Here is a 14,485-nt window from a genome sequence, read left to right as displayed (position 1 = left end):
ATGATTAATCCTACGCATGCATTTTATAGTTAAAGTGTTCATCATTTTGTACTGATTAACTCAAAATATTTCAAGTACAAACAAGAATGGTACTAAAAACAATCTCCATTGATTGTTTTTCAAATGTGGTGTGGCTTGTCATCAACAAATGTGATATTTTGTGGATCACAACCATCTGTGGATGGTCTAAAACTGTGGAATAAAACCCTCAAATGAATAACCCATAGCCATAGGTGTGGTGTGTTCTGAACAAATTGATAAAAAAAAAAAATTACATTACAAAACTGTGGAACATACTTGACCTTAGGGTCTAGATGTAAAACTTTAACCTAAACTCAGGTTGGGCTTGGGTTAAGAACCTGCCTTGAATTAAATCGACTATGAAGCAAAAATAAAATAAAATAAATTAAAATAACCTAAGCATACTTGACCTTCCTTACGTGATATTTTTACACCATATATATGCATACTCCTGGGTTCGATCCCTAGTGATGACAAGTTAATAATAGCAGTAGGACAGTGTCAGATCTGATCGGATTTGATAGGACTTGATTTGAATTTGAATCTTATTGGTAAATCGGATTTTCATATTTGATTCGATATCTGACTTATTTTCTTTAAAAATAATAAATTATTAAAAGAAAAATAAAATATACTAATTTATATAAAGTAAAAACAAAAAATACAAGTATTTTTAATTATTTTCATATATACATATTTTTATAAAAAAATAAATAATATAACAAATTTATAAAAATATAATATAAAAAATATTTATAAATAAAAAACTAGCATATATATGCATTATATATATTTATATTTATAAGTATATAGTATATATCGGATTGGATCTTCACGGATCGGATAGGGGTGATCTGAATCTAATTCAAAGATCCAAACAAGAGTGATCCAAATTCGACCAAATAGGATTGGATCATAATCTAATACATTTGTACTCCAAAATAGCAAAAACAAAAATAATACTAAGTTCAATCATACAAACGGATGGACTTTAAAGGCTTGATATGTTGGTCCCTTGTATCTAAACCGTCCAAATATGTAGGCCTCTTGATAAGTTTGAACATTAAAGCTTTTGAAGGTTAGATCCATTCACTTGTAGAGGTTCATATCAACCACTGATTTAAGTATGTATATGTTTGGTTCCGTTTACATTTATTGACGGTGCCACATAGGTGCCATGTCAGCAAATGTCTCATTAATTGCATTTGTGTGCCGAAGTTTGCAAAACTGTGCACCTTTCCCATTTCAGGAAGCTTCATTTTGGAGCTTCCTAAAACGAGTAGGCATTTATTGGCATTTTGCTGATGCGGTGCCTAATGATGCTTATGTGTCATAAATGCCCTCATTAAATGTGTTTCTCGGTTTTATAGTCACACAAGTACAAAATATTTACTGAATAAATGTAAATGGAACCAAACACCCTGTGTGGTTAGCTGTGTTGGGTTTGATAAAAGATAAGCTCGCTCAACTTTCTGTTTCTCTCTTACTAGAAATAGCCTGAAGTTACAGTTCTGGAGATATCATCCATTCTAAATAGCACCATGTTTGTGCTTGGGCCTGTTGGCAAGGTAGATTGTTTATTGTGAGTTTGTGACATGTTAGTATGTTACATGAGATTAGGGTGACAAAGAAAAACCGAATAAAAAATTTTGGTTAATCAAATTGATTGGATCGATATTTTGGAAAAATCGAAGGTATTGATTTGGTTTCAACTAATTAACGGTTAACTAAATCAACCGATACACACGTATACACACACATATATATATATATATTTATATTATAAATGAGTATATATGTATTATGTATTATAAATATATATTTATAATACATAATATATATTATATTTATAATATATAATATAATATTTTATATTTATTATATATTAATTATACATAATATTGTGAAAATCGAAAAACCAAAAAATGATAAATCGAACCACTGGTTAACTAAACCGATTGACCAGTTAACCAATCGGCTTTAATTCAATTTTGGTTACCGGTGGAAAACCGATACCACTGGTTTGATTTGAAAAAAAGCCCAACTGGACCATGAGCACCCCAACATAATATGAAAGTAACCACTAAACCAAATGTACAAGTGGCCAAGTTAAGAGTTTCAGAAACAAATCAAAACTATCTGACTTGAAAACAAATTAGTTCTTAAAAGAAAAAATTGAAAATATGTTTTTGATATATGTGTTATTTATTTCAAAACTCATATAAGAAAAAGAGGTGTTATCATGTTTCATAAATCATATAATAGCGTTTTAAGAATCATTATTAATTTGGATGATTTCAGAAAACATAAATAGTTTTTTAAAATAAAACCAACTTGTTTTCTGCTTCTCAAAATAAAAATACCATTTAAGAGCAAATTTCATTTTTTTTTACTGATATGGCAAATTAAAAAATAAATGAAAATAAAAACATTAATAACGTAAAACGCCACCTTAGATTTATTTTCCCAATATTTCCAGTCCTGGGTGTGATTTCACGCACGCCTAACGGTCCAAGTCCTAACACACATTTGATTTGAGGGTCAAGTGGTCAACGAACTCCATGTTCGACGGCTACTCTGCAATAAATTTGTTTCCAATGACTTTGGTTAGTCATCGCACGATTCCTCTAATCTGCATAACTTGTATTTGCAGCTAGCTAGCCAGGTTAGAATATTATGTCGATCCATTGAATTAACTTTGAACGGGCAAAGTGAGTAAGCGACAGCGAGGGGTGCAACGTACAAATAGACAACAAACTACAGAAGGCTGATACTGATACTGAGAGTCGTCCTTGTGTCCACTTTTCACGCAATGTGAACATGGCCATATCGTTCACAAACCCATATCCAAATCCAAATCCAAATCTACCAGTAGTGTTATCGAAAGTTCACATACACTGTTACTAGTAGTACAAAAAAGAAAAAGCTTCTTCCGATAAAACGGAGAACTTGAAAAAAAATAACAACCATATCACTGTAGAAATGGATAGCCTCAATCACATCACAAGTGTAGCTAATTATTTTTCTTTACGATAATAATTGGTTTGGTGGAACCAGGAATGGACAATAGAGGCTTGGTGAAATTTTCTATAATGCACTTATGGAAAGTATTGTTCATCTCAAATGCAATCCAAAAGAAAATTTGGTTTGAATTTAAAATTAAGATTGAAAACATGAATCCTATTTAACTTCGGATTGGGTTAAGATTGTCCAATATTCCCACCCTACAAAATAAATGAAGTAAATAAGTTATTCCAATTCGAATCCAACCAAACAAATTGGATTGACCCGAATTGGACTTTCAACAAGTCAAATCGGGTCAGAGTTGAGATCAAGTATTAATATTAGGAATGGCAACGGTGCGGGGGTCATATTCTCTGTCCCTAATCCCGATTTTGAAATTAACCCCATCTTTGTTTCTGATCTCCATCGGGAATAAAATTTATCTTCTATCTCCGATTTCCGATGGGGATTTTATGGAAACCCGAATCTCCAAAATGTTTTTAGATAACAACATTTTAATATAAATTTACTTAAAATAAATATAATTTATAAATTATAAATAATATTTTGATATATATATATATATATATATATATAGATAAAATAAATAATATAATAGTATGTTTAATATGGGGTGGGGACCTCAATCTCCATCCCCAACCCCGACCCCGACCGAAAATTCCTATTAATCTCCATTCCCGTTCCCACCTTGCCAAAACAATCCTCATTCCCAGCTCTTAATATGATTCCGCCCCCACCCAAATAACATTTTCTTTGAAAAGTTGTGGGGTGGGGCTGGGGAAGCAAGTATTAGTCCAACCTAACTGTTTTGTGTTTTCTCTTTTAGCATATATCTTGTTAAGTAACACCTTTTTGACTTTTCCACAAACAGGGGTATTGTAGTATCACCCATTGAAAAGTAAGCTCCAGAACACTTCTTTCATCTGTACATCTTAATTGCAGCAAGATTTTTATACGCCAGAAGTGATTGTTACCAAACAGCCCTTTACTAAAGCATTACCACAAAGCTTATAATGTTACAATATTACGATGTACCTAGTATCGTTTGTTACTAGCAGATCTAAACTCAACAGCAACACCATAAATGATAGTCATGCCAAACACTACCTAACTGTAATGAGGTGATCTCTTGGGAATCTTGAGCTGTTCAAGGATATTCCTTACATCAGCAGCAGTTTTGACAATAATTTCAGTGATGTAACCTCCTACCAGACGATTAGATTGGTTCCAATTGTTGTATTTGAGTTTTGGAGGCATTTGTTCTTCATTCCACAAATTCAGTACTTCATTTTCAGAGATTGGAATGTGAGACTTGGGTCTACCAATCTCTCTCTCTCTCTCTCTCTCTCTCTCTCTCTCTCTCTCTCTCTCCATTTTGATCTTGAGTCTCAATCAAGCGGAAAACTGATCAAATGTACAAAGTTGCTAATGTTTATAATTACAGAGTAAGGATACTTTAGGATTCGAGTTATGGATGTGGTGGTCGTTGAGAATTATGTATATAAGGCATAGTTTGTTTCGGTGCAATTTCATTTGCATTGGTGCAGAAGTACGGAAATGCAAATGAGTTAAGGTCCAATTTTATCTTAATTTTGTTATAGGTTTCGTGTTATTTGTTTGGAGCGCATTAAAAAGCAAAATAAAAATTAAAGTAGAACAATTTAAAAGCCAAAGCAAAAATTTGGTGGTGCAAATTAAAGTAGAACAATTTGGTGGCTGTGTTTGGTTGCAATGTGAATTTATTTGCACCAATGCAAAATCATGGTAGTGTAAATGATTTTGGTGCAAATTGTGATTTATTTTTAATTTAAAATTTACCTTATTTTGCTTGATTACAGTAAAAATGAAGTAAAATAAGACCTGAAACAGAATAAAGTAAAACCCAAAATAAAATTAAGCCTAAATTTATATTCTTTTCATTTGCACTCCCATGCATCTATACTAGTACAAATAAAATTACACTGCAATCAAGCATAGCCTATGGCTCAATTTAGAAGGAGTACAACTACAAATATACACAGTGCAAATATATAAAAAATAATACAAAATATAAGGTTTGCGCTCTACAAATTTGTATTTATACTCCTTCCAAACTGAGCCTATTGTGCAAAATTTTCGTTTGCAATTTGCACTCCCATCCATTTATAATAGTGGCTCATTTTGAAAAGAGTGCATATACAAATATATATAGAGTAAAACCTTATATACAGAAATGAAATTGCATTGTAAACAAAGACAACCTAATACCCTATTTCAGTTCAGTACAAAAGAATTCATCAATCATGGGACATTTCATGGGTTTCTGCTTAACAAGAATTACAACTTTATAAGATATTCAAAACTCAAATTTACAGAATATGTACACGTGAAGTATAAGTGAGATCACGTAACTATTTGTTTACTCTTTTTGGGCCAGAAGACATTGTTTCGATGTAATCATGTGCGTGGCCGTGACAGCGCTTGCATGGGCCCAAGCCCACACTGTGCTTGCCAAATAATCGCCCCAATAGGCCTAACTCATTCTAGCTAAAATTTTCTGAATTGGTATGTTCAAATTGGTTTTTTTGACGGGTATGTTGAAATTAATTGTGTTTGTGAGATTTTAATATTTCGTAAAAGGCCAAATAGGGTGTCTTATTATGCCTCTAGGCTGGGCCAAACTTATGAGGATCAGGGCTGCGCTTGTCTGGCCCATTTAATTATTTGGCGTTCAGGATTGACCTCGAGCTTTGACCCACTTTCCTGTGCATAAAATCAGTTAACCATGTAAATGTAAACTCTAGTCTCTAGGCCTATATGACTGTACCTAATAGTGAGGAAAACCTTAGGGAATCCTTCCAACACTATTAACATAATGACACCCTAGCTTTGGATTCAACCTGGCATACTGTATTTTTTTGTTTTTATTTGCACCAGCACAAATGCATAGTGGTTTAAATGAAAAAATTGCAAATTCTGGTTGTTTTTTGCTCCAAGTTTCAGTTAATTTTGAAGTTCCATACATTTTATACTGTTATGCTAAGAAACGAAGCCCTAGTTTACTTCCAGCTAAATGGGAATGGGGTTCGATTCAGTCTTTGGCTTATTCAAGATTATACTGAAATTCAATCTAACCTTATTGAAGTTCAACAAACTCCTGCTTTGGTTTGCCTATGGAAAGGTTAAATTTATGATGCATCCACTGTATTGTATAGTAAAAGATGTGGTTAGTTGAATATAATGGTAAGTAGGGGTGTGTCCAATGTGAGTCCATTACTAATGGACCAGGTCCAATCTATACTTTAGACCATTCAGTCTGAACTATTCTAGTTCAATATGTCTTGTTGGTCCATTCAATTCAACCAAATTGATTTTGATTTAAATGAATCCAGTCCAAAACCAGTCTATTGACACCCTAATGGTAAATACATTTTGTTAAACATGAAAATATCCTTTTCAAAATGCAACCTTTTTCCTTGGCCTTAAACTACATTCCTTTTCCTTTGTTCTTTGTGAAACATCAAAGCCTGAAAAGGAACCGTTCCTTTTCCAGTTTTCCTATTCACGTATATAATAAAGAAGTTGTTGAAAGACAAAAAGACAAACAGGTTCAATTCATGCCAAGGTATGTGACCGACATGTGCAAATGGGGGGGGGGTGTTTCTTGTCATTTACATAGTATGTATTTGGTTACCATTTATGTTTATTAAATAAATGTTTATTTGTTGGAAAAATCAAGAAATGCAATAATTGCAATCGTTTATGACAACTGGGCGTCACTAACCTCTATTAGGCGCCACTAGGCACCACTTCATCCAAACAGTGAATAAACGTATGACTGTTCGTTTATGAAAGTTTCAAAAAATAACTTTTACAAATGACTAATATGCATATAAACCAAAATTCATTTTTTACATTTTGGATGTATATAAAATATTTAAAAAAGAAAATGCTGAGATGAGAAACCTTTACTGAATAAAAACATAAATGATACCAAACATCACCCTAAAAACAAGTTAGAAGAGTAAGCGACGAGGATTTCAGTTGTAAAAAAGAAAAAAAATGTCGTCAATTTATCAAAAGCAACCGCAGCCAAATGCGGAAGTAGGTTAGAAGCAGGCAACAAGGTACATGGCCTAATCCTCTAATATGCTTTGAAATTAGACATTTCAGGTTCAGTCACGACATGTACATGATTACGCATATTTCAGTCTACATCCATCAATTTGACCAAAAGCCTCCATAAAATAAGCTTTTTGTATAGGTGTTTGTCAGCTCCATATTTGGTAAACTCTGGCTCAGCTAAACTAACTACCCGCGTAACAAATTAGATAGACGCAGGATTAATTTCCTATTTCTCATGCTGTTTGTTTATACTTTCTAGTATTCTGATTGGGATGAGTAACGGGCAAGGTCGAATTTTAGAGACCCACCTCCCTCCAACCTGCCCAAACCTTCCTTCTCCTTCAAGAAGGGAAACGATTCACGTAAGCTTGAAGCCGACATTGACCCAGCTGACTCATATGCTTCAGTGGTTGAACCGTCTGATATTCTACTTGGGTTCCATATTTACACAGATCTGATCAAAGGGCCGAACCTTAGTTGAACAATACTCCAATCCAAATGTATGATTGGGTCACAGAGACCCTTATAAGTAATAATTCACATAGGAATCCAAATGGAAATTGAAATGACATTTTCTTCCCAAAGGAGGGGGCCATTTCCTCATCAAATGGGGAAATGCCATTACAGCCGGATTGAGAACCCTGGACGCACTTAGCCGTAGGTCCTGATTTAATGAAGAGTGAGGAAGGTTCTCAGTTCTCACATAACCAATGTGATCGTGATTGGGTGCGACTCTTATGAGTTATTGCAGCCTTCGTACGTCTGATGTTAAAAGTCATACGCCCAAGCCATTACTACATATTTGATAATTCCACCCAGATGCAATTGGAAGTTAAAATATTTCTCGGAGTAGGAAGTATTGACAACAATTTTCTTCACACAAGACCTTCAGTCCACAGTAGATAACCACCCATACCTAATCGGCCATTTCCATCGTCCAATTAGTCCAAGAGGACTGGAAAGAGGAAACAGAATAGGGAGGCAGAGTTGAGAGTTGAGAGTTCAAACCCCACCCCCACCCCCTCGAAAAGGACCATTTGCCACGTGTCAACATCCTAACCGAACACAACAAGCCACGTGTCTACTCGTGCTTTCGTGAAGAGAAGAAGACGTGTAGACATGAAATTAGGAGGTGTAGGTCACCATTAATTCGCCACCCTTTAATATTATGCATGTTGTATTCTTTATATTTAGAAAAAGAAGAGATTTAATTAAAACATAACCATAACACACGACACGCATCATGTGATATGATGGTTATCGGATTCGGAGTTTAGTAATAAACTTTGTTAAAAATAAAAATTAAGAAAAAATTATAGGTGAAAATGAAGTCAGAAGGTCTTGTGATTTTAGTTGAAGGTGCAGCCGCAACCTCTCACCTACTTGGCGCCCAAAAATGGTTAAATGGGTCTCCTACTCTCCGCTCGAGAACGGTGCCTTAAAACGGCGAAGAAGGAAAATAGTTAAAGGCCGTTTGGTAGTCGTCATTACTGGGGTCATCCTTCTCTCTCCTTCTACTAGTCTGGTCTGGTCCTTCTCGAGTCGAGTACAGTTGTATTCGTTCGTCGGCCAACTTGGAGCTTGGAGGGAGAGTTCACAATTTAACCTTGGGGTTTGGGATGGGTTTAGTCTGGTCTAGTCTTTCTGTGACTGGTAGTGTGAGGTTCGTTTCGTTAAAACCCTAAATAACCCCATAAGCTACCCGTTAACGTTAACCATTTACCAATCTCCTCCTCCTTGGCAGTCGTACTCGTTCGCTTCCTCCCCCCTATAAAACCAGATTATATAGAGTTGGTTTTGGGTAATAGAAAGTTAATACCAGGCCTTCTCTCTGCGTCCAATGTCTCGCGTCGGAACCGACGAGAATATCCCGGCGAGGTTGTTCGTCGATGATAAACCTGGTTTGGAGACAAAACATGCCTTGGAGCTCCAGGGTCCTGCTGGGACACCACGCACCAGGTCCTCTCCCACTCTAGGTGAACTGCTGAGGCGGGTGGGAGACACGCGGTGTGAAGCCTCCGGTAATGAGACTCCGCCGCACCAGGCGGTCGACATGAGCGACACCAGCCTCGACCCAAGGTCTCTACCTTTTGTTCTCTCCTTCACCAATCTGACGTACAGCGTCAAGATTCGCCGTAAGATTTCCTTCTCAACGTGTTTTCACCGAACCAATAGACTCGGAACTACAACGGAGCCTATCGATAACGAGCCTAGTAGGTTCACTAACACAAAGATCCTGTTGAATGATATCTCCGGCGAAGCCAGGGACGGAGAAATCATGGCTGTTCTTGGCGCCAGTGGATCGGGGAAATCGACTTTGATTGATGCTCTTGCCAATCGCATCGCCAAGGGGAGCTTGAAAGGGTGTATAACCTTGAACAATGAAGCTGTTCCTTCTCGTCTACTCAAAGTGATCTCTGCGTACGTCATGCAAGACGACCTTCTCTTCCCGATGCTAACCGTCCAAGAGACCCTCATGTTCTCGGCGGAGTTCAGGTTGCCCCGCACGCTCGATAAATCGAAGAAGAAAGCCAGAGTTCAAGCCCTGATCGATCAGCTAGGGCTCAGAAACGCCGCCAACACGGTGATTGGCGACGAAGGCCACAGAGGTGTCTCAGGCGGAGAACGCCGTCGGGTTTCCATTGGAATCGACATAATTCACGACCCCATCGTATTGTTCCTGGACGAGCCAACGTCTGGACTAGACTCGACGAGCGCTTTCATGGTGGTGAACGTCTTGAAGCGAATCGCTCAGAGCGGGAGCATAGTTCTCATGTCCATACATCAGCCGAGTTACAGAATCATAGGCCTGCTCGACCGTCTAATATTTCTGTCACGTGGACAAACGGTGTACAGTGGCTCGCCGGCGAATTTGCCGAATTTCTTTCGCGATTTCGGGCACCCGATTCCGGAGCACGAAAACCGGACCGAGTTTGCGCTCGACTTGATCCGGCAACTCGAGGGATCGCCGGGTGGAACCAAGAGCTTGGTTGAATTCAACAAGTCGTGGCAGCAAAACGTGAAGCATCCAACGATCCCTGAACACAACCAACATGAGCACTCGCTCAAGGACGCAATCAGTGCAAGCATTTCAAAGGGGAAACTGGTTTCCGGGGCGACGAATGATGCGAGCCCGATGTCGTCGTCGATGCCAACGTACGCAAATCCGTTCTGGACCGAGATCGCTGTTCTATCGAATCGATCGGTGACGAATTCGAAACGGATGCCGGAGCTGGTGGGGATCCGTTTTGCAGCAGTCATGGTGACTGGTTTCATATTGGCTACCATATTCTGGCATGTGGACAATTCACCCAAAGGAGTTCAAGAGCGACTGGGGTTCTTCGCCTTTGCCATGTCCACCACATTCTACACCTGCGCCGAGGCGCTCCCCGTGTTCCTGCAGGAGCGGTACATATTCATGAGAGAGACGGCTTATAACGCTTATCGTCGTTCTTCTTACGTTCTATCTCACTCTATAGTGGCCATACCTTCTCTGATCTTCCTGTCCTTGGCATTCGCGGCGATAACGTTCTGGTCGGTGGGTCTGGCCGGGGGGTTTTCTGGGTTTCTGTTCTATTTCCTGATAATCTTCGCTTCCTTCTGGGCTGGGAGCTCGTTCGTGACCTTCCTCTCGGGAGTGGTGTCTCATGTGATGTTGGGGTACACGGTGGTGGTGGCCATTCTTGCATACTTCCTCCTGTTCAGTGGCTTCTTCATCACCAGAGACCGGATCCCGGCATACTGGATATGGTTCCATTACATATCGTTGGTGAAGTACCCATACGAGGCGGTGCTGCAGAATGAATTCTTGGACCCGACAAAATGCTTTGTGAGAGGTGTGCAGATATTCGACAACACGCCTCTTGGGGTGGTTCCGGAAGCTCTCAAGTTACGGTTGCTGAAGACGTTGAGCAATTCGTTAGGAATGAACATCGGCAGCGACACCTGCGTGACGACGGGGGTCGACATATTGAGGATGCAAGGGATTACTGATCTGAGCAAGTGGAATTGCTTGTGGATCACAGTGGCCTGGGGCTTCTTTTTTAGGATTCTATTTTACTTTGCATTGTTATTGGGGAGCAAGAACAAGAGGAGATGATGAGATTCAAGTTACAAATTACAACATCAACAACAACAAACAAAACTGCCATTACTACTCTAAACTGAATCAACACTTCGGCGGGCGAGGGATTTTTTTTTTTTCTTTTTACTGTACTCTTTTTTGGGTTTTCCTTATTGGGTGGCTGAGCTAGGTACTTTTGTGTAAGTTACATAAGACTTTCTTTCCTTTTTTTTTCCTCCCTCTGTTGCTCAGTATTTATTTGTGAAGTTTGTGCTTAAATCAATGAAAATTCTTAATAATTGGACAACTTCAAACTCTCTGACATTCTATTACAGGAATTACAGGCTTTTTCTTCTCCCATTCTGAGGGAGAATTGCATCTTCTCTGCATATTATGTCCATAAAAAGAAGCAGAGTTTAAACCAACTGTTAGAATGGAAATTAATGGTCTGTAATTTCTAGTACGTTATCTCGAGTCACATTGTTTTACGTAACGCACTTTGATTAAAAACCACGGTTTGTAACGTACAGTCGCAAGTCGCACTCGCACATTGATTTTTCTTTTTTTAAAGAAGAGTTATCATCCGACTCCAACGAAAAACGGGAGAAGTACGGATACACACGATGCAGAATTCTGAATTCCTGCCCTTACTACTGGCCCTCTCGCCCCTATAGACCACATCTTACCCGTAAATTTGGTATCGATTTACGGTCAGATGCATTTCCCGTATTTTGGGCTTTGATTGATCTATCCGAGGAGCAAATTTCTTGAAGTATCCCTAAGGTTTAGTTAATTGACTATCTACCTCTACTGTTTTCTTATCCTTATGACAATTGACTATTATCTTAAACTATCCTTATGAAAATTGATTAGCGTCCTTAATATTCTGTCAAAATCCTTACACACGTGGCACCATCTAATGTCCATCCCTCTTCTCTTCACTTCCTCTGTTCTTCTCTTCAACCTCGTTTCTTTTGACAGCAACACCACCGTCTGAGTTTTTCTGTCTCTCTGATGCCATTTTTAACGTTTGAAGCAAGGGGGTTCAGCAATGGAAATCCCACAATTAATTCCAGTGTTAGTCACCCTTTTCGCTCTCTACCTCGTTGAGCAATAACAAACTGGCAAGCCCTTCGAAATCAAGAAAACCGCCATTACCGAACTCATCAACAACAGAACAGCGAAGTTGACAGGTTACGAATAACTGGAAGAGAAGAACACAAGAAACCTATGAAGAATAGAAGAAAAATGTAGCTCTAGCATCCCACCACACTCCCCTTGTTCCTTGCCATTTAGAAAGCCGTTAGCAGTTCCCTGAAACATCGATCTGACACAGAGATGGATTCCATCTGCTCGGTAACCAGGACTGTTGATTATCCTCCAATGGGTCTTGAATCTGGGTTCTGGCACTGGCATTGTCATTTGGCCCAGAACATAGTGAGTGAGAACAAGATGCATTTGGGAACCAAAGCATAAAAACCACCACGGCGCTTGCCAATACCTGGCCGAACTCAAACTAGATCATCCACTGCTATTTCGTGAATCCTCCTTCCCTCCCAAGGTTTCCCCCTTTCGCTTTCGAACTCAAACTCGGATCCACGTCCGCTGTCATCTGCTCCCCAACTCATCCCTCCGAGACCAATTGTTTGAAAACTGACCCAACGACCTGAATCAATTGTGGAGGATGGTGATGGCGAGTAGGGATTGCATGAGCAGAGGCGACGGAAAGAGCCCAAGGAGCCGTTGGAAAGAGATTCCACGTCAGGGTTCGGTTTAGGAGCTCTTGAAGTTGGAGAAGACAGAGGTAGAGATTGCAAAAATGAAGAGCTTAATGCGGTTAAAACTGGCACTCGAGAATATAGAGGACCAGCTTGAGTTCTTCCATGTAAGTTTCTGGAATTTCTACTTCTTATGGCCAATCAGAAAGTGAGGAATCAATGGATGTAGCAACATTCGTCTTCAATCCACCAGATGCGAAGTACAAGGGCAACATTTTTCCTCTTGGGATTGTGAAATTTTTTTAGCAGTTGAGTTTTATTTTGAAAATTGAAGAAACAACGGAGGGCAAAATCGATATTTTATTTTTTCCATTACTATTTAACCACGGCAACAATTATATACGAGAAACAGCAGAACTTTAAAACAATAGGGTACCGTAGAGATGGTTTAAAAAAATTGAACTTTCAAGAATCATCCCTTCTCACACACGAGTCACACTCTCATACATACTATTCTCGTGCACATGTTTTTTGACTCTCTCTCTCTCTCTCTCACACACACACACACTCAAGTCTCAAGTTCTTAATAGTTACTCCACGTCTTTGTCAACTTTGCTTTCACATGCATCTTACGTAAGAGCAGTTTGGGATAATAGTCAGTCGTCGCATCGAGTAAACTTAAAGTGTAAACGTTGCATTCCGAGAAACAATGCATGATGAATACGAGTACATGCATATCGCAAGAGCCCGCATGCAAGTATTCTCGTATCGTCTTCAATTCTACGAATCACCTATATCACGACAATCTATGTATGTACTAGTGGGGCCATTCTTATGCTGATATGGCCACCTGCCGCGGCATGAATTTTCTTATCTTCTTAGCGACGATTTGAAACCCAACATGATAAGCCCCGATATTGAATTGGATTTAAACTAAAATCAGACATTGAATTAGATATTTATATTAAATTAAATCAAATTGAAATAAATCCAATTTAATTGACACCCGTAAATATAACAAATCATGATTGGCGGGTTATCCTCATGATCATGTGGAAGACATCACTCTTTTACACTGACAATAACATCTCAACCAATCCAATCTTTGGTGTACCAAAGGTTATATGAGTATATGTTTTTAGATATACATGTATGTTTAATCATAAAAAGTTGAGTGGAAACGCATTGAGAAAGGAAGCTGAATATCTTATTCTGACATGCATGTACCATTCTTTAACACATTAATTGCTGCAGTAAGTGCAATAAAAGTACAGGAAAACCTAGTGAATATATTATTCACAAGCAAATTAGCATTTAGATAATAATCCTGATTTGAGAACATCCAATTATTGAGTTTTCAAGTCATGCCAAAACCTTGTGATCATGGAACAGATACGCCTCTCATCAAATAAAAAACAGTGCCCCTATATAGCTTATTAGTTGTATAGCAGCGTTGGTATACATGATCTGAGTTTTTCCACGTGGCCTTATCATTTACCATGAAAATTGGACCATTTTCTCTTTTATTAAAGGAGAAAAAGTTTTTTTAGGTATA

At 38.4% G+C, this 14,485-nt stretch overlaps 1 protein-coding gene across 1 annotated transcript; it reads left to right on the top strand.

The window, feature by feature from the left end:
- Positions 1–8,318: 8,318 nt before the first annotated feature.
- Positions 8,319–11,519, top strand: LOC148870101 (ABC transporter G family member 6-like). The gene has a single exon (XM_088973921.1). The coding sequence runs from the start codon at positions 8,990–8,992 to the stop codon at positions 11,246–11,248; it is 2,259 nt and encodes a 752-aa protein (XP_088830047.1). The 5' UTR covers positions 8,319–8,989; the 3' UTR covers positions 11,249–11,519.
- Positions 11,520–14,485: the final 2,966 nt, after the last annotated feature.

The sequence above is a fragment of the Nelumbo lutea genome, chromosome 2, assembly GCF_056320005.1.
Source record: "Nelumbo lutea isolate HS-2025 chromosome 2, American lotus-T2T, whole genome shotgun sequence".
Taxonomy (NCBI): domain Eukaryota; kingdom Viridiplantae; phylum Streptophyta; class Magnoliopsida; order Proteales; family Nelumbonaceae; genus Nelumbo; species Nelumbo lutea.
Note: the sequence above shows the minus strand (reverse complement) of the source record. Positions and strands in the feature narration are given on the sequence as shown.

Excerpts from the sequence above, each read along its gene's own strand:
- LOC148870101 (XM_088973921.1), top strand. The coding sequence starts at position 8,990 with ATGTCTCGCGTCGGAACCGACGAGAATATCCCGGCGAGGTTGTTCGTC.